The sequence below is a fragment of the Leuciscus leuciscus genome (assembly GCF_965113295.1).
Source record: "Leuciscus leuciscus genome assembly, chromosome: 11".
Lineage (NCBI taxonomy): Eukaryota > Metazoa > Chordata > Actinopteri > Cypriniformes > Leuciscidae > Leuciscus > Leuciscus leuciscus.
The window spans coordinates 5,086,767-5,107,726 of NC_138735.1; the positions used below are offsets into that span (position 1 = coordinate 5,086,767).

The following is a 20,960-nucleotide window of genomic DNA, read 5'->3' on the forward strand; positions in this document are numbered from 1 at the left end:
GATCAGGGGCCAAAAGGTAAGATAAAATTCGGGTGGAATTCCGTCTGGCCCTGGTGATCTACCTTTACGCATGTCCCTAGCAGCTGCCTCACACTCCTGCAATGTAATAGGGCGATCTAGGTTTATGGAGTCATCAGTGCTAAGGCGGGATAGTTTAACGCCATTCAGGAAATTATCGCAGACATGTTTATCAAAATTACTTTCCGAATGATATAACTCCTGATAAAAGGAGGCAAAAGAAGCATTTACTTTCTTTGGGTCACATTGTATAGTGCAGTCTTTGTCTTTAATGCAAAAAATATCAGCAAAGTGCTCATCCGTCCGGAGTTTCATTGCTAGTAAACGACTGGGTTTTGAGGAGTTAAAATAGTAAGTTTGTCTTGTTTTGTGCATGAGGAATTCTGAACGGCGCCTCAGAAGAGAGTTAATCTCTTTTTTAATCAGTTCCTTCTGTAGGGCTGTGTAATCGTTAAAATTATGTTGCAGTGAAGCATCAAGGGTGGCATATTTTAATTCTAAAGCTTCCAATTTGGCTGCACGTGCTTTGTTTCGCGTTGAAGCATATAAAGTGGTGTTACTCCTTATAAAGCCTTTTACCGCCTCCCAAAGTATCCTTGGATCAAAAACAGAGCCGACATTAAATTCCAAAAATTCGCTAAAATTTGTTTCAAACTGAGTTTTGAATGATTCATCACGCAGTAGGGAAGTGTTAAAACGCCACCTGGGGGCTTTAGTGGAAGATGGGCGAACAGTAACCGAACAATATATGGGTTTGTGATCAGACCAGGTAACCGGAATGTAATGCGCATTTTGAATATTTTGAAATAAATCTTTTGAGGCAAAGATAAAATCTAGCCTCGAGAAGGATTTATGTCTCGCTGAGTAAAATGAAAAGTCTTTTAAAGAAGGGTTTAACAAACGCCAAATGTCGACCATGCCTGTATCGGATGCCCAGTGGCGCAACGCCTCAGATGCAAGATGTTGGTCCCTAGTCTCGCTGCCACCTGATCTGTCCATGCCGCTGTCCCACACCGCATTGAAATCTGCCCCAAGAACTAAATGAAACCCTGTGAGATCAAGCAAAGATTTAGTTAATAGTTGAAAAAAAGTGCGATCAAATGCATTAGGGGCATAAGCAGAAATAAGTGCAATGTTTTTCCCATCCATGCAAATCTTTGCAATGGCTATCCGACCTGCATCATCCGCCCAAGAGTCAATCACATCAAATTTTAGTTTGCGTTTACACAAAACCATTACCCCTTTACATTTTGTAGCTGCAGATGAAGTTGCAATAGGGTGATAAAACTTATTGGCTAGTCGACCCACATCTTTGCACAATAAATGTGACTCCTGAATCATAGCAAAATCTATATTTTTCTTCCGGAGAAATTCTAGTACAGTGGTCCTTTTGTGTGGAACGTTAAGACCCCTGGCGTTGATTGAAATAAGATTAAGAGCTGTCATATGCTAGAAAAATGTGTAAAAAAGGAAGAAAGAAAAATGGAGTTGTCCCCACAATAGTAGAAGAGAAGTCTGGATCCATAAAAGAAAAAACACCCCAAAAACAGGGAAAGACAAAAAAAAAACAAAAAAAACATCAAAAACACCCAAAAAGAAAAAAGGAAGGTGAGGAAACAAGGTACTGTCGAACCTTCCTGATAAATCCACAACTGGATAACTAACTCAAGGAACTAAGAGTTTCTGGCCACTCAAGTGTGGCAGCGGCACCACCAAATATCAAAAAACGAAACAGCAGCAGTGTGAACATTTTCTCTGCCATATAACAATGTGGTATACCCTTTAACAGACCACCAACTTTGCTTGTTAAACTCTAGCTTGTTTTCGGGTCTGAAGAAGGAGTCCAACCAAACAATTACACATCCACACAACACAGATGAGAGACAAATGAATACATTTCATTGAGAGCTCATTTTCTGTACAATTATAGTTTGACCAGGAAAACCAAAACCAGTATTTTATGTTTTATGTATTTATTAGATTTCCAAACATTCTTTTTGCCATTAATTGTAATAATCCAGTGAGATTTGTGTATGCACAAGGAATCTGACAACAGCCGGTATGATCTGATCTCACCATCATCGAGTCCGTCTGTGATTACATGAAGAAACAGAAAAATGATTAACATGCCTAAGACTTTTGCACAGTAGTATATATATATATATATATATATAATTACTCCACATCACAAACAAGACAAAACATTACACAAATACACAAAGTATAAATGTTATATTAAAACAATAGTGTTTTTGAACTGACAGAGTTACAACACCCACAGACTTCCATAGGAATCGAGGAATGTGGAAGTAAAGTTTTGTATTGAAGTAAATATCATTACAATAAGGCAAAACAAAACTATAATAAATGTCCTAAAGAACAGAGCACAATATAAAAAAGGAAAAATAAATAGAAAAAATAATAATATCAGGGACAAAAAGGTTTCTAATAATTAACATTTCTTTAATAAATTGATTAATCTTCCACTTTTCAATGTTGACATTCTCTGATCCTCTTCGGTTTAAAAATGACCGAACACATTTTTAATTTAATTGTTTTGCTTCATCTGAATGGGATGACACTTGGTGACGATTGTTGTATTAGCTTTGTGAACACACACAAAATAATCATAGACATGATTCGGATATGGTAAAGGGTCGTAAAAAAACAAAAACAAATGTCACACTTGGTTCCTTCAAAAATGACCGACAGGAAATGAATGGGAAATACGAAAACTCAGAGAAACTTTTGGTGGTACAAACTACAAATCAGCCGCTGTGCAGAAAAAAAGTGCACAGCAATGAAGGAGTGACACTCTAACATCAAGAGTGCAAATAAGACCCCCCCCCCCCCTCCCACACACCCACAAACACACACACACACACACACACACACACACCCACCCACATACACACACACACACACACACACACACACACACAGAGAGAGAGAGAGAGAGAGAGAGAAATGAACTAGTTAGACTGCAACAGTAAATTTTGAGAATATGTGTAATAAAATCAATAAATGAAGAAAATACAAAAGAGACTCTCTCGCTCAAACACACACACACACTCACGCACACACACACACACACACACACAGAGAGAGAAATGAACTGGTAAGACTGCAACAGCACATTTTGATAATATGCTAAATAAAATCAATAAATGAATAAAAATACAAAAGAGACTCTCTCTCGCTCAAATGCACACACACACACGCACGCACGCACGCACGCACGCACGCACGCACGCACGCACGCACGCACGCACGCACGCACGCACACACACACACACACACACACACACAAACACACACACACTAATAATAATTGTTTGGTCTTATTTTAGCCTAATAGGTGTTCCTGATATCTGCTGCATATGCAACAATACATAAATTACAGTTTTTATGTACATAGTTAAAATAATATTTATTATTATAATTACATTTTTATTCCTGTTTTTTAACCTACAGTTTGATAATGATTGTTTGCTGTTGTTATTTTATTGTTTTTGCTGTTAGATCATAATTGCTGTTCCCTTCTGAAGTTTTATTACCATTTATAGAATTAAACTGAATAAAATACCAATTAATTGCAAAATGTCTGTATAAAGTGTTTTGAATTATCACTATCCATCCCTTATTTTGTTAGATTTTTTTAATTATCAAATACTGATTAACAAAAATGCTTGCATTGTGTTCCTTTTCTAACCAAACATTATTGTTTAATTGTAATCATAATGCAAAACCTGATACTTATGTAACAAAAATATCTAAACCTTAAAAAAAGTCTTTTAGAATGTCTAAATATATATCTAAATAAATTTTAAAAAACTAATAAAATGGAGAAATCATGTCTAAAAAAAACAATGGGAATCAAAAAGCCTCTCTATGTATTTATATAGGGAGCAACAGTACAGCCTACAGGCGGTTACACGACATTACACAAGTTTTTACTTTTTAACGCCACTGGATGACGCTTTTCTCACTTCAAAAAATGGATTTTAAAGGCCTGCACTAATGTGACATGTTGCATTTATTGAAAAATAATAATAATACAAATAAAAATATAAATTTTAATGGAACAAAAATAATTTTTATAATTATTGCATAGTACCATAGAAACCTTTCTAAATTCGAAATAATAATAAAAAAATATTATTGAACAAAAATATATTACATTGGTTTTCCTGGAAAAAAAAAAGAAAAAAAAAAAGACATTTTAAGGCTTCGGTCACTTTTGACTGCGAAGGAGCCAAGTGTGACCCCTAAACGAAGAGGACCAGAGGGATTTACAGTAAATCCAAAATTGTTTTTAAGATACAGAAAACAATGCACTGAAAAAGTGTGTAGGATTTAAATGATTGAATCATGCACATCAGTTCCACATGAACCAATTAAGTTCAACAAAGATCATTTGTTCACATAATGTCAACATCGTGGAATCAAGTCATTTCCAAGTAACCCAATGAAGAAGTTTTAAAGTCATTTTAATATGGTTCCCTAACTGGATTAATTCATTCAATTTCTTATATTTGTGTCACATGACTGAGTTATAAGATTGTATTAGATTGCTACGAAACTATTAATTAGCAATAGCATATATTAGCATGCTAAATGCTAAGGATGAAATCTAATTGTAATATACTGTAAGTATCAAAACACTTCTGTTTAGCTATGCATTTACTGAATGAGCACTGTGCCGCTGTTCGTCCGACTGTACTGTACTGTATTGTATTTCATTTTATTTTTCTAAACTGTTTTAATTATTCTTGTTTCTTTTTATTATTTTAATTTCTTCTATGTAAAGCACTTTGAATTGCCATTGTGTATGAAATGTGCTATATAAATAAACTTGCCTTGCCTTGCCTCTAAGTAATAAACATATTAGAAAAAAATATTATTTTAAATGGCCATTAATGGATCATAATTATTGGACAAATATTTAGAAACAAAAATATCTTCAAAATATTAAATTAATATTATTGAACTAAAATATAGTACATTTAATTGATAAAGTTACACTTCAGGTGTTATTAATGTTATCTCTTTATCACTCCATAGTTACAGCACTGCATGGTATTTGTCCCTCAGTTTCTCCTGAAGTTCATGGAGAACCGGCATCCTTTATAAAGCAGTGTAGGATATAGTGGCATTGCTTGTCACTACATTCAAATCACATCACACATTGCAATCTTTAATAAAATGGTCATTTTACACACTGTTTACACAGCGTCATTGTTCTCTACAGGTTGAAATATTGTGGAGTCACAGATGAAGATTGTTTGAGGAAGATCTTGCATTCGTTTGAGAGTGCTTATATTTAAATTTGACTTTGTGATGTTTTTTACCCATGTTTGATTTTTTTTAACAAAAAATTATTTGTGATCAAGCATTAATTGACGGACCCCTGCAGTACGGCTGCGGACCCTTGTGTTAAACTGATCTGATCTGAACTGAGAGAGTGAAGAGTGTGTCATTGTTCTCTACAGGTTGTGTGATTGTGGAGTCACAGATGAAGGTTGTTCTGCTCTGGCTTCAGCTCTGAGATCAAACCCCTCACACCTGAGAGATCTGGATCTGTCTGTGAATAAACTAGGAGATTCAGTTCATCTGCTCTCTGCTGTACTGGAGGATCCTCACTGTAAACTGGAGAAACTGTGGTAAGATCATATATGACTCACACATGAAACACAATGTAAAGTCTCCTATATTTGAAATGTTCAGCCTTTTTCTGCTGCTGTGTTATTGAGCTTATTGAACTGTAAGTGATTTGTAAGCTCACGCTAAATCGGCCCAAAGTCCGGCATCCGACCAGCGCGGAAGGTCTTAACGTGTTACTGTCCTTTTCTCGAGGCAAAGTATTTTTTGATTAAATGCAATACATCTGAATATGCATTCTCTGGTTATTTCATCTGACTCCATGAATGAAAAGGTTTTAATGATATCTGTGGATCATTAATTGTGAGCGAATGTTTGACTATTCCTTTTAACTCTTTAATGCAAATAATGCCAAAGTCAGTTAGAATAATCAAATGTAACAATTTATTATGTCAGGTAAATGTATCATGCCAATTTCTTAATCAATTCAAATATAATCGATACAAAACATCAAATACTCTGGAAAATGAGAAGAGATGCAAACCCAACAATAAGAAATACATGAGGCTGAAGATCTCTCTCTCTCTCTCTCTCTCTCTCTCTCTCTCTCTCTCTCTCTCTCTCTCTCTCTCTCTCAGCCTCACGGGCGAATCTGAGGTACAGAAAAAGGCCTCGAATTCCCTGCTGCATTTCATTAAATAGCCAGGACCTCTTTCACTTGGAAATATCTTTTAACAATGGAAATTTGCATTCAGAGGTTACACCTTTGGGTGTAGGGAGACCATTTGTCTAGAGGCCAACCCCTCCTTGTGTGCTAGTTATCCATAAACTCTCAAAAACCTTATTACCTTTTGTTTTACTTATTTGGAAACGAGACATTTGTACCAGTCGCACTGTGACATTTTAAATGATACCAAACATGAAAAATACTCTGTGATAATCATTCACATTAAACTATACATTTTCTTGGGTGATTTACATGTGGTCTCAGCATGAGAGAGGGGGAGTGAGGAAGAGGAGGAGAGATGTGTTCTGAGGTGTGACTTTGCCTCACAAATGCTGAGTTCAAATGGTAATTTCCAGAGAGGTCCTTTGTCCTCTCAGGGTCTGGGTGCTCCCCAAACAGACTGTCCGGCATTTCCTAATTGATCAATTCTTACAGATTGAACACATGAGCTGCTCTTCAGGAACATGATTCTGCAGGACTGAGTCACTGAAATACACACTGTCACATCACAATCAACACTTCAGTCTCTTGATTTTAAACCGACTCGATCTCAACACATTCAGAACTGAGAAATGAAGAACATGCTGGATTTATTCTTGCAGTTCATCACGTTCATCTTTCTGCAGGGACTGTTTTTTTAAATATTCTTTACACGATTAAAACAAATCATTACTCCATACGTACTGTATTAGTACAGATCTAAAGACTAGATGTTTAATAATCATGTTTTGAGCTCTGTGACATTTTAGATCTCAGTCCAATGATCCATCAAAACATTTTATTTGTGCTTTAAGTTTGTATTTTCTCTTTAATAATGGATTCACTGCTAAACTGATCTGAACTGAACTGAGAGAGTGAAGAGTGTGTCATTGTTCTCTACAGGTTGAGGGATTGTGGAGTCACAGATGAAGGTTGTTCTGCTCTGGCTTCAGCTCTGAGATCAAACCCCTCACACCTGAGAGATCTGGATCTGTCTGGGAATAAACTAGGAGAATCAGCCGTGAAGCTTCTCTCTGATCTGAAGAATGATCCACATTATAAACTGGAGACACTATTTTGTAAGTAGATTATTTACTAAAGATTACAAAATACAGTAATTTGTAACATATTTCTAAATAATTTAGAATACTAATAAGGTTTTCCCCTGCATATTATTTTAATGACATCAGTTTTACACAGTATTTCTTGAAGAAAACAAAAATATTTTTAGTTTTTAGTAACCATTTAGTTTAATATTTTAGTAAAATATTTGTTTTATATATATATATATATATATATATATATATATATATTTTTTTTTTTTTTTTTTTTTACTGATGCAACACAATGCAATAAAAGCTGGGGTGTGTAAACTTTTTAAATTGCATGAACAGGATAAATTGTAATTATTTCGTCTTCTGTGAAACCGGGAAGTATTCGCTTCTGAAGGGCAGTACTGGATGAAAAAAAAAAGAAGATCTTTAAACAAAATGTACACATCATCATAATCCTGTTTAAAGTTTACACCCCCTGCTCTTAATACATCGTTTCCTCCTTAAGCATCAGTAAATGTTTTCACCTTTTGTAATATTTGTGTATGAGTCACTCAATTGTCCTTAATGTAAAAATATGGATCTCAAAATCATACAGTCATTGTTGGAAAGGTGTCAAATATGCAGAAGATTCTGGAAAACCTAAAAATGTGCAAAACCTGGAGGATTTTTCTGGAGAACAGCGAGTTTAACTGCTCAGTTATTTAGATCCTGTAATAAACATTATTTGTTCTCATTATTCTGAGAACACACACAGTCTCTATGGAATGGACTACATATGCCGTATTATCATTTAATCAGTTAGTACATAGATGTTGTCCGACAGGAGGTCCGCTCTGACTCTCGGCTGCAGGACATTGTCACAGAAGAATCTAGATCACTCCCAGAAAAGATTACAATTAATTGAGAGAGTAGTTTCTGTTCATCACATCATTCATATAATGCGAATAATCGACTGAACCTTTCGTTTCCACGACAGTAAGTGGGAAGTGTTCCTGACACGATGATCTGTTCACAATGGTCTTGATCAGGATCTTCTTCATCTTGTCGTTCTCCCGCGTGCAGAACAACAGCTCTGATGTTCTCCTCACCTTTATATCTCTGGCTGTAATATTAATGTACTCTGTATGTATCTCTGCCTGTGTTTGTTCTGAAATGAATCTACTGATGTGATGTGACCGCAGTAATGTCTCATACTCCATATGTGACTCTGTGTGTTTAATTGTAGTTTAAGGATCAGCTGATGGTGAATAAGGAGCCGCTACAGAGACGTCACAGTCACACAGTCAACAGAGACTGAAGACACAGAGACCGAAGACACAGAGACCGAAGACACAGAGACCGAAGACACAGAGACCGAAGACACAGAGACCGAAGACACAGAGACCGAAGACACAGAGACCGAAGACACAGAGACCGAAGACACAGAGACCGAAGACACAGAGACCGAAGACACAGAGACAGAAGACACAGAGACAGAAGACGCAGAGACTGAAGACGCAGAGACCGAAGACGCAGAGACCGAAGACGCAGAGACCGAAGACGCAGAGACCGAAGACGCAGAGACTGAAGACACAGAGACTGTGACATTACTATTTTATTTATTTTTTCTGTATGTGCAGCTGCAAGTTTTTTTGTTTGTTTGTTGTTGTTTTTTTACTTTTGGTTCAGATCCAAAGACAGTTTGAAAAAGCATGAAACCTTAATACATTTTCTTTGTGTACAGGAATGCACCCTTATGTCTCTTATGAACTGGTTATACATTTATCAATGGTGAAGTTGCTCGGAAGTCATCATCTAAGAAATTCTTCTTGAACTGAAAATTTGTTTTGTTACTTAATTATTTAAACTTTCATGATGGTTTCACATTGCGACATTGTTTTTCTTTAACCTATTCTACACTTGTAAGTTTCACTCTCGGTCCCATCACCGATCACAAAAAAAAAAAAAAAAAAGTGTTTTTTGTACAGTGTATTTACATAATAATTTGAATGTAATAAGATAACGTTCATTTTGGATGAAGACTTATTTAGCCTACACAAAATGATCATATTCATCTGAAATGATGGGTCAATCTGATGATCATCATGTTCACAAGAAAGCAAACAGAAGACAGAGCATAAAAGATTATTGAATTTACAGTTTGCTTGTTTTTGTGTGTAACATGATGTTTATTCATTTATTCTTATTATAGAAGGTATAATATCTCACCACTGTAATAGAGGAACTGCAAACTGTCAAAAGTAGCCTCTCATTTGTCCACTGGCCAAAGTGTTTTAAAGACACAGCTGTGCAGTGTTGAGCTCACTGATGTCCTGGGACACTGAAACCATTGTGGAACATTACCTTGAATATGTGCAGGAAGAGCTTCTCTGATCTGATCAAACTCTGTTTCTGTGCAAATCAATCCATGCATTATAACTGTAACCATAATAATACCAGGCATGTGTGACAGTGAGTATCTGTTGTCTCATTTCACTGGCCAGCTCTGTGTAATTCTCTCTGCAGTGGCTCTGAGCTCCAGTCCAGGGCTGCGTTTCCCAGAAGCTTTGTGAAGTTGACCGTGAAGACCATTTGCCACCAATGTCCTCTACGATCAACTTATCTCACAATGCTTTGGGAAACGCAGCCCAGGTTTTCCTCTCAGATACCCAGACATTGGCCTATTGTGAGAGGAGATTTCTTTGTACCGCATATATCCAGAGTCTTTATTGCGCAACCACAAACTCTAAAATACAAATCTGACAATCCCCATTCCCCAGGTTTAACAGTTTCATTTTCAATACTCTCTACCCCAGGCTCTGGGCAGACTTGTCTTAATATTTTCACACATCGAGTCCACTTTTGACATTTCGATTTCATCATCCCACTCCGAAACACAATCATATAAGGCTCTATTAGGTAAGAACCCTCTTACATCATATGCTATATCCTTAACTTGTCTCACTCCTGCTTTCATATACAATTTGTCATAAAACACTCTCTCTTTCATTCTAAAATTTGGATATAAAAATATCGGTTGTTTTAAAACTTGATTTATATTTTCACACTCATACTGTATATTTCTGTATATGACCTCTGCCCACACACTTAGCACTTCCTGATAAAACAGCAGCATTTTGTCATACATCGGCTTTTTCAATCCCATAAAAAGCCCTTCTTCCCCACATCCACTACATTTGTCCAGCACATCCTTCATATAACCTTTCCATCCATACTCCACTTTATCACATAAATACTGTTTCATAGTTTTTACCCTTATGGCCTTCTTTTTAACTTCTAAGTCAATCAATCCTAATCCTCCTTCTTTATAACTTGCAATTAATGTTTCCTTGCTATTTTAACTCCTTTCCCTCCCCACATAAAATCATTTGTTATCTCAGTCATCTCATTAAGAAAGCATGACAAATCATCAAGGGTGTTTCAGGCTATGATTAGGTTAGGGTGGGCTGTGTTTTATGTTTGTCAAGCAATTTTAGCAATATTTAGGACTAATCCTAAAGTGTGGCATGAGGGGCACTGGCAATCAAATTGTGATTTTAGTGTGTCATCCACTGTCTCTGCTATGCAACTGCAGCTCAATAACATATGTAATCAAAACAATGCTAATATCACCAACTGTCCATTTGGAGAAAAATGAATATTAGCAAAGCATGAACTAATACTGAAAACCCTAGTAAGTTGTTACCCAACCCTTTGTTGTTTTGAGAACAAAAAAACATTGATTAAAGATTCAATCCCTGAAAAATGAATGGTTCCACAAATCTGTAGAGAATGACAGGGAAACAACAGCGGATACAGCTAAATGAAGTGTTATTATCTTGGCCTTCTCAGGTGTGTATATCAGGTGTGTGTCATGTTCATATGGTCACTGTGATCTGCTTTCTTCATCCTCAAATTCAAAAAGAATCCCAATACATCAAGTATCTGTGTTGTGATGATGAGTTGACCATGACTCTGTGGGTGACTGGGATACGTATTGCAAAGATGAACAGAAACCAGGCCACACACCAAAAACCAAAATAGATAATGATTAATTATTGCATAAATGCAAGAAGACACTAAGTTGAACTTTATGCAGCAAATTAAATTATAAATTATAGTTTACAATGCAAAAACATACTGTAAATTGTAGCTGTATTGTGTTGGGTCCTATTGTGAGCTGTCTACTTTGTCAAAAAAAAAAAAGTTCTTCTACTTTATTAATGGTCTTGTTTTGTCATGATTTTGTCACAGTATGGTAAGCAGTTATATGAAAACTACAAAGCCGCTGTGAGGAAAGCAGCCGGCACTGGAAGCTGGGCTAACCGCACTATCCAGGCCTCCTCCAGTGCATCCACACCCTCTCCTACACCTAAAGGTAGAGATAATGAGCTAAATAGATTGTTATAAAATGTATCATAGATCTTGATATATTAAAGGATTTTGATGACATTTTTGTGCTTATCTTTCAGCCAAAGCTGCGAATGGACACGCTCCTCAGCTTCCAAAGGACACCAAGGTACCTCTAAATCTATCAGTTAGTAATGAAGAACACCATAATATAATACCATAAATAATATAAGTTCATGGACCATACTGAAGTGTGAACTATTATGTTTTCAGACACTTAACTGCATGTTAATTGCAATTAAACAAAATATAGTTTAAATTTATTAACACACTTAAGTACATAATTTTATAACATTTCATAATTACTTCTACTTTCAATGAAATATGAAGTTTACTGCCGAATGTACTGAGAAGCATTTATAGTAAACTAAAATATACATATATTATTTCTATTGAAACTTGACGACATGTTTTCAATATTTAATTACACATTTGTCATGATGAAGTTGCCAATTGGTAAATTTAAAATATATTAACATTAAATGTATTAACGAATAACACACTACAGTTGAAATTATAATCAAATTTGCATGTGCTCTAGTATGTTTGTCAATATCAAAATAAATGTACTGCAAAAGATTACTAAACCATAATTTAAAAAGTATAACTGTTAATTTGTCATGATTGCAAAGTACACTTTTTAAAATTGCACTAAACTCTGTTAAGAAACAGTCATGAAAGTGCAGTGTCTTTAAATACACATAGAGTGGCCTTTTATTTAATGAATATATTATCTGAAAATATATATATTTTTAAATATACTTTAAAGATTTAAAGTATTCTTCAAGAGCAGTAAAATTACGCACACTAATATTTTACGAAGGGTGACGGTTCCTTTAGAGCTGTTTTAATCCCCTTGTAATTTCATCATTTATCTGAAATGCTCCTGAATGCTACTTTTGGTTTGTTTTTGAAGGGTCCTGGCAACCAAACATCTTTCCCACCACCTCCGCCTTCAATGGAAACCCTGCCTCCTCCACCACCCGACCCCATGTTGCCTCCTCCTCCCCCTGCTCCTCCTGCCAGCACAACCAAAGTCAACAAGTTTCCTCCTCCACCTCGATTCCCACAATCCTCCTTCCCACCTCCACCCATGGATGACCTGCCTCCACCACCTCCTCCAGAAGATGCCGAGCTGCCCCCTGACTTTCTTCCTCCACCACCTCCTAGTTTTGCACCTTACGGGGGAGACTCGCTCCCCCCACCACCTCCAGACCCCATCACCTCCCTTCCACCTCCTCCTCCACCTCCTCCTCCTCCTGGTCCCCAAGACTTTGCATCTGCAGGTGGAGCTCCACCACCCCCGCCTCCACCCCCGCCTCCACCACCAGCTCCTGCACCGGCTGCCAACCCATCCGCCGGCTCCATCAGAAAAATGCCTCCAGCTCCACCAAAGAGAACGACACCTCTACAAACAGCGCCCCCAGGTGGCGAACTCATGTCAGAACTGATGACAGCAATGCTGAAAAAGCGCAGTCAACAATGATCTTGAAGACAGATAGAGCTAATTGACATGTTTTTGTAGTTGGACTGAGGAACTGACCACCAAACAAGTTCTCGGCGTGACATACGGACACACATCTTTAATTATTTTGTTTCATATTCTTGCATTACACCACCAGACTAAAATATGTAAATACTTTGTACTTACGCACCTAATCAGATTATTTGTATTGCAAATATGCTATATCATCATTGCTAATGGAATGTCATAATAAATAAGGTCTTGCAAAGTTAACTGTTTAACAGATTTTGACATGCCTAATTGTTAAACAGGAGTAAACGAGATGCATGATGCAAAGATTTTTGCACTTTTGTAGAAATGCAGAAACAGCAATATTACAAAAGACATCCATGTCCATTGTCCATATATAACGTGCATATATGTACATATATAACATCAAACATGGCGCATCCTCCAATCAGATCATCCATTAGGAAGTGTGATTACAATGTCATAAACAATATTTTTGGTTCAAATGATGCTGAAATTTGTGATTTATTTTTTTCATTCGACCCTGAGTTAGGAAGAACAGCTGACCCTCAGATGCTGAGCCCAGGATGGAGGTTTACTGGCATATCCGGCTCTCTCAGCCTCTTCCTGCTCCATAAATGGCTCCATTAAAGTCTTCTGCAACAGTGTCACCTAGAAATACATCAAACATACTGTCAACAAGCCATAATGGTCTGTCTGAAGATGTTACATTGTATGTATAATTGTCAAGTCTTCATTTCACAGTAATATATTAAAGCAAACACTCTAAGATATATGATAAGCATGATCATGACAGTATATTAGTTTGACATCACATGTAATAATACCTCTGAAAAGTCATTTTTCTCTGCTTTTCTGATAGCAGATTCAGCCATCCAGTTCCTCAACACATACCGTGGGTTTACTCCTGAACAATAGAAAAATTACTAATAACATTAAATACAACATAACACATCGTAAAAAAACACACACTACCGTTTAAACATTTACGGTCAGTAAGGCTTTTTAAAAACAAAAAAGAAATTAATAATATTATTCAGCAAGGATGCAAAAAAAGGGACAATAAAGACATTTATAATATTACAAAACATTCAAATAAACGCTGTTCTTTTGAACTTTATATTAATCAAAACATGTATCAGGGTTTCCTCAGAAATATTAAGCAGCTCAACTGTTTTCAAATGTTTCTTGAGCAGCAAATCATCATATTAGAATGATTTCTGAAGGATCATGTGACACTGAAGACTGGAGAAATGATCACAGGAATAAATTACATTCAGCTGAACAAATATATTAATTACACAAATACTGTATATTCAAATAGAATAATTTATTTTATATTGTAATAATATCTCATAATATAATAAATAATATATTATAGTAATACAAAATACTGTTTTTATTGTATTTTTTATTAAATAAATGCAGCCTTCGTGAGCATAAGAAACTTCTTTCAAAAACAAATCTTACCAATCCTGAACATTTCAGTGGTAGTGTTACTGTAACAATATATAAACACATAATATATAACACTGCATCATATAACATATACAAAAACACACCTTGCATTCTGTGCTGCCGTTCTTCATCTGAGTCACTCATTATCCTGTAGAAGACGATAAACACATCAAGTGATGTTCATTTTTAATCCTCTAAAGAGTTCGAGTTTACATTACAGCAACATTACCTTGACAGACGCTGTAAATACAGCTGAACCCAGTCTCTGAAATGCTTGTGTGATGAGAGGTCTGAAAGAGCCCACAAAGACTGTCAAGAGAGACACAGTCACAGTTAATGGACTGAAATCATGATTATGGATATTGCGGCTGCTGTGGGAGTGAATGGAGAGGAAACGTACCGGAGCAAAGGATCCCTTCTGAAGCCGGGACAGGGTCACTTCACTCAGCTGTCTGAAAGTCATAGTGAAGTCTGCTCCAGTGTCCTCCATTAGCTCAACACATCACACATCATACAACATTATATGGGTCATTCTCAGGAAATGCTGCCATTTGTGTGATCTACTACTGATACCATACTGGACTTAACTATTTCTGACAGTTTGGCCGTAAAATATATAATAAAAAAAAAAAAAAAAAACCTATCTAATTAAAAAAGTTTATAATGAAATTGTGTGTGTATATATATATATCAGTGTGTGTGTGTGTGTGTGTGTGTCTTACTGATTCCTTACTTTTTTTTATTTCTTTTTTTTATTGTCACAAATGACACCATGTCCTGAGAATGGCCAAATAACTTTATCACATGAATTAATTATAGTACAATTAGAGAAAAAAACAATCCAGCTAATATTTACCTTTAGAAGAAATGCAATCACATATGAATCCTTTTCTTCATTTCCCAGAAAGCCCAACTTTGCTTTGAACAGCTCATGAAATCTATAACAGAAACAGTAAAGTGAGATCAGGAACGACTCAGAGAGGAATACAGTGATCTATATTGTCTAATGACAGGCTCACCTTTGATGGTAGATTTGTGGATACTCTCTCAATATTTGCTGAGATCTGAAGTAAATGAATTGACATGAATCACCCTTATTTATTCCAGACCAATACCAACAGAAAATAAAAGGATCTCTTACTGTGAAAGCTGATCTGAGGTCAGCAGTGGTTTCAGAGCTTCTAGAAGTTTCTGTAGATTGAACAGGCCAACATTAGCCTGAGCTCCTATACTGTACCGGCCCTCGTCATCAGACGTGTTGGGGACAAAATCTATACAGAGGAAACAATGCTGGAGCAATAACACACATTTAACAATAAAATTATTATATGTTATTATTATGGCTGTCTGTTTCACTTTAACTTATTAGAATATAATGAAGTAAAATAAAACAAGTAATGGATTAAAAAAAGTATGCAATTAATCATGCCCCTCAACCCATGTATATTATACTGTAAGTATATACAAAATTTATAGTAGATCTAAAGTAGCTTACTATTCATACAATTTTCCTCCACTTTTGCAGTATTGTATGTGTGTGTGTGTGTGTGTGTGTGTGTGTGTGTGTGTGTGTGTGTGTGTGTGTGTGTGTGTGTGTGTGTGTGTGTGTGTGTGTGTGTGTGTGTGTGTGTGTGTGTGTGTGTGTGTGTGTGTGTGTAATGTCAAAATGACAAAAAGCTTAAAAACTAAACGTATAGGAAGATGATTGCTAATATTATGGAAGTTTAAGTTAGACAAAGAAACATACTTGGGTCATATGATTCCATAAATCCAAATGGGCCATAATCAAAAGTGATAGAAAGCAGACTGAAGTTATCTGTGTTACAGACTCCTGTGTGAAGATGCAGATCATGATGTTGTGCATTTTGTGTATTAAGCTCGATCTATAATGATAAATCTATGTGATAACTAAACAAGTAAAGCAGAGTGAACTAACCATGAGCAAAACCAACCGACATCCAGTGGGCGATTAAATGTGCCGTTTCATTCAGCACTCGAGAGAAAAACCCCTTCACACAACATGAAAACCATTCAAATATAGTGAGACTGATCAGACAATATAAAATAATCTTGTATTACAGCTAAACAGCAGAGAGACACAGATACTCACCACATACTTGTCAGGGTCATTTGTTGCTATAGATTTAAAATGCTCTTTAATTACAAAGTCCAACAATGTCCTGAAAATTAAAAAGAAAAAGAAATTAAAAAGCAAAAAAGAGTGAGAAAAAAAATATTCTCTCCCAAGTAAAAGTTAATATACCGTAGGACATCTAACTCTCCAGTTCTAGTTAATATCTCCAGTGAACCGATACGAAACCAGGACTTGGCCAGACGCAGAACAACCGCTCCTGATAGATACAGAGAACAATCACATAAAGCTGAGGAGGATAAAGAACTTAGTTACTCGATTTTTCCAAATCTGATCGTATTTTACCTCTTTCTTTTATGACACTGCCATTATAAAACGGATCCCTCCAAACAGGTTCCTCACTCACAACCAGACTGACAAACAATAAAGGCAAAAAAATGGAAAAAGTATAAATAAAAATAAAACTAATATTCAACACCAAGCATTTGAATGTGATAAATCCATATATTACCCTTCTTGTGCATGTCCATTCATATATATTGTGCATGTATATGTGTGTGTGTGTGTGTGTGTGTGTGTGTGTGTGTGTGTGTGTGTGTGTGTGTGTGTGTGTGTGTGTGTGTGTGTGTGTGTGTGTGTGTGTGTGTGTGTGTACCTGAGGGCTTCACTGCACAGGAACTCCCTCACAGAGGAGCGAATCACAGCCCGTCCATCACCAGACCTGCACACAAAACATCATGTACAGTAAACAGCATAACCATTACACTCCTGCCAGACAGAGAATCACACACTATGAGTCATAATGTAAGATCATTTACAACTAAATATATCTCAGAATTACTTAAAAAGCATATCAAAAATATTGAGCAGCAGAAACTGATATTCACCTTGAGTACGGTGTCTTTCCAGAGCCTTTCAACTGGACTTCCCATCTTTCACCCTTTCTGGATAAAAGAGAGATTGTATACCGCTCTAACGGTTAACACTTGTCACAGTTCTAAACTGAGAGATGTCATTGTTCAGACGCATGTTTAAGCATTAAGTGAGAATTAGATTTTAAAAATGCCAGAATCATCTATTTGCTGAAAAACCAGTAAGTATAGATCACACTTTCCATTCTTTAATCTTAAACAACATTATGGGAAAGTTGACATGCATTACAACAGAAAAGTCACATCTGACAATAACAACTGATGATTTGTGTTGAACGCTGATGGAAAAGGATGATTTTACCTGTTTGTGTATTCACCCAACATATGTGCTCTTCCATCCCCCAGCTGTCCGGCCCAATAACCAAACTATAATAATAATAACACATGGTTGACATGTTTGCTCTGGTTGTCTTACGCCATCGCTGTCGGGTTTGAAGTGACGGTCAGTTTTACCTGATGGCCCCCGTATCTGTGTGCCAGTGGAACAGAGCCAGGAAACAGTTTCCCACCACTGACACAACGGACAAACTCTTCATTCTGAATCACAGACTCATTCAGATCCAAAATATTCCTCAACACATCCTGAAATACACAAAAGAGCCTGAATATATGCAGAAACAACATTTACACAAAAGTACTGTGGTGGTACCATGGTCCAGTTTGGTTTTAAAGCAGTTTTCTCAGACTGTGATCCTCAGACCACTGGTGGTTCTGTAAAGAGTCCAAGTGGCCCACAAGTTCATTGGCTGATTAAAAGCTTTATGACTGAATAAATAAATAAAAGTATAACTGACAAAAAAAAAAAAAAAAAAATGAATGAACTGAATTAATTAACTCAATACAATAAATGAACTGTTTGTGACTAAATAAATGTATGATAAATTGTTTCTATTGGTATGTAAGTGTTTGGTCCAATTTTGAAGCTAGCATTATATAATATCTATATATATAATAGAGTATAATAGCTAAAAAATAATTTGCCCACAACCTAAAGTAGACATTTATTTGAGGAGTTGGGTGGTTCAAATTTATTTATTTTTTTAAGTGATCTGCTTCACCCTTGTAAAAAATAAGTGTTAAAAATAAAAATGGAAAACTATGTTTCTTTTAAAAAAGTTATTGCAGATAATACAAAATTAATGAAATAAAAAGCCACTTAACGAGTATACTTTCATGACCGTTTCTTACAAACTATAATAAATGTTCATTTAATTTCAGTTAACATGATGCAATTAAGTGTCCGAAACATTATATTCAGTTTGCACCAAAGTATATTCTTTTAAAGTAGCCTATATTATTTTCATATAATTTCTCTTTTTAAAAGTATGATGAAGTGTACTTCTTTGTAACAACAGCCTGAATAAGTTCAAAATTATGCTGACGACGACAATGTTATTGGTGGTGATGATGATGATTAATTTATTACTATTTTAAAATGTGGACAAGAAAAATGATAAAGAATGGGTGGGTGTGACCAAACTTTTGACTGGTGGTTAGATGGCACTAGCTCCATTGTATTTTTCTGTTTCATAAATTATACACAGTTACTGCAACAATATCCCCAGGTTTGACTGCAGTGAAGCACAAGTTCTCTGTAAATGATGATGAGTGGATGGGTTTATTGACCTGTGACACAGCAGCCAGTGTCAGGGGCTCTTTCAGAGGAGAGGGCTGAGACTCTGAAAACACACTTCTCTTCACAGTACGAATAACATTACCATCAACCTCATCAAGAGGCAGAGCATCTGTAAAACACACAGAAGTGATTAAAACATATCAACGTGTAAAATAGCATGTTGGCACTCATATCTGTATCTTACCTAGTAGTTTATGTGATAATGCCAGTGGTATTTCTCCACAGTGTTTCACATTGCTATAAAAGTGACTCTTATCGAACTCTCTTTCATTACAACTTTCATTCTCACAGAATTCTTGTTCGTCCCTAAATGTAGCGATGACGACGGCCGATAAAAAAAAAAAAAACGTGAAACCATGTTTTGTCATTACATCAAACTCACAGGCATATTTTTTTTTAACTATATATGTCCTGTACTTCCTTACATCACGTAACTAGAGGAAAACATCAGAACTGTCACACAAACAATCCTTCAATGTTCCACCAGAGGGCGCTCATCGGCTCAAAAACCCGAATGCTCCATTTATGCAATATTCGGGACTTTTTTGTCTTTTTGGAAATGTATGCGCGTTATAAACCATAACCGATTAAATCTATTAATTGTATGGGTTTAGAAGCTGTCGTACTTTCTCACTATAATGATTAAATAAGCGTCTCTAGCCAATGATCAGAGACAACTGTGATTGGTCAACCTCCAATCTGTACTGTAACAAGTAACAAGTAACAGGTACCATGTGTATGGAAGCTTATGGGTAGCAATATTCAATTTGAAATGCAATATGTAAAATGGCAATGCATTTCTGTATTTAAATGTAAATTTCCCCATACATTTGTGCAACGTTTGGTGCAAAATGAAAATGAAAATTCAATTATATAATTTACATTTGCCATTTCATACAATAGTTTTAATATGTAAATTGAATACATATTTTAACACTTTATAAGTTGCAAAATTTAAATAAAAATGTATTACAGAAATGATTAGATATGTTTAACATGTTCATGCAAAAACTGTGGCAAAATTGTAATTTAAATTTAATTTTTTCTTCATTGCATTTACACTCACATTTAAGACACTTGCGATTTCCAAGCGCCACCTACTGACAGAAAGTGAATTTGCGTTTTCATTCAGTCCGTCTGCTGTTTTTGTTTTGTGCAGGTGTCTTCTAGCATAATTTCACAAAACAAAAGTCAGACCATTTTGTTTTTGCTTTAAATCTTGAAATTATACAATCTAATTTAAATAAAAAATAAATTATCATGCTACATGTGTGTAGCCTCTTTGTTTGCATCATGATTACATTTCAAATGGCTGGCAACAGATGTTATAGAGCAAATAAACAACAAATAAATTTGCTTAAAGGAAAAAATCGGCTATCGGAATTGGCCAATTTGCTTGAAAAAAATTGTTATCAGCAATAGAAAATCATAATCGGGCCACCCTAATAATAATAAAAAAAAGAAATAAAACATTATTAACAGTCTTTTCACTGTTTTCACAGTTTTATTTTTCTAGTTTTATTAATTTGTAGTTTGTATGGTTAATATTAATGTAGGCTTATTGTCAGCGCACTAAGG

The 20,960-nt window shown here is 35.7% G+C and overlaps 2 protein-coding genes across 2 annotated transcripts in view; one reads left to right on the forward strand and one right to left on the reverse strand.

Annotated features, from left to right (window-relative positions):
• LOC309509533 (NACHT, LRR and PYD domains-containing protein 3-like) overlaps positions 1-9,516 on the forward strand; it is a 643,973-nt gene extending 634,457 nt beyond the window's left edge. Inside the window, exons 17-19 of the mRNA XM_082184301.1 lie at positions 5,511-5,681; positions 7,229-7,404; positions 8,606-9,516. Coding sequence (XP_082040427.1) covers positions 5,511-5,681; positions 7,229-7,404; positions 8,606-8,610 — 352 coding nt within the window. The 3' untranslated portion in view covers positions 8,611-9,516. The remainder of the gene's footprint in view (positions 1-5,510; positions 5,682-7,228; positions 7,405-8,605) is intronic.
• Positions 9,517-14,732: 5,216 nt separating this feature from the next.
• LOC309508802 (protein adenylyltransferase SelO-like) lies at positions 14,733-19,750 on the reverse strand (the record flags this gene model as incomplete). The annotated part of the gene is made up of 16 exons (XM_082183273.1): positions 14,733-14,870; positions 14,952-15,031; positions 15,123-15,660; positions 15,742-15,786; positions 15,864-15,993; positions 16,470-16,553; positions 16,659-16,731; positions 16,833-16,902; positions 16,986-17,073; positions 17,160-17,278; positions 17,470-17,535; positions 17,702-17,758; positions 18,048-18,112; positions 18,200-18,328; positions 19,373-19,491; positions 19,567-19,750. The coding sequence occupies 14 exons, from the start codon at positions 19,748-19,750 to the stop codon at positions 15,462-15,464; spliced, it is 1,428 nt and encodes a 475-aa protein (XP_082039399.1). The 3' UTR covers positions 14,733-14,870; positions 14,952-15,031; positions 15,123-15,461.
• Positions 19,751-20,960: the final 1,210 nt, after the last annotated feature.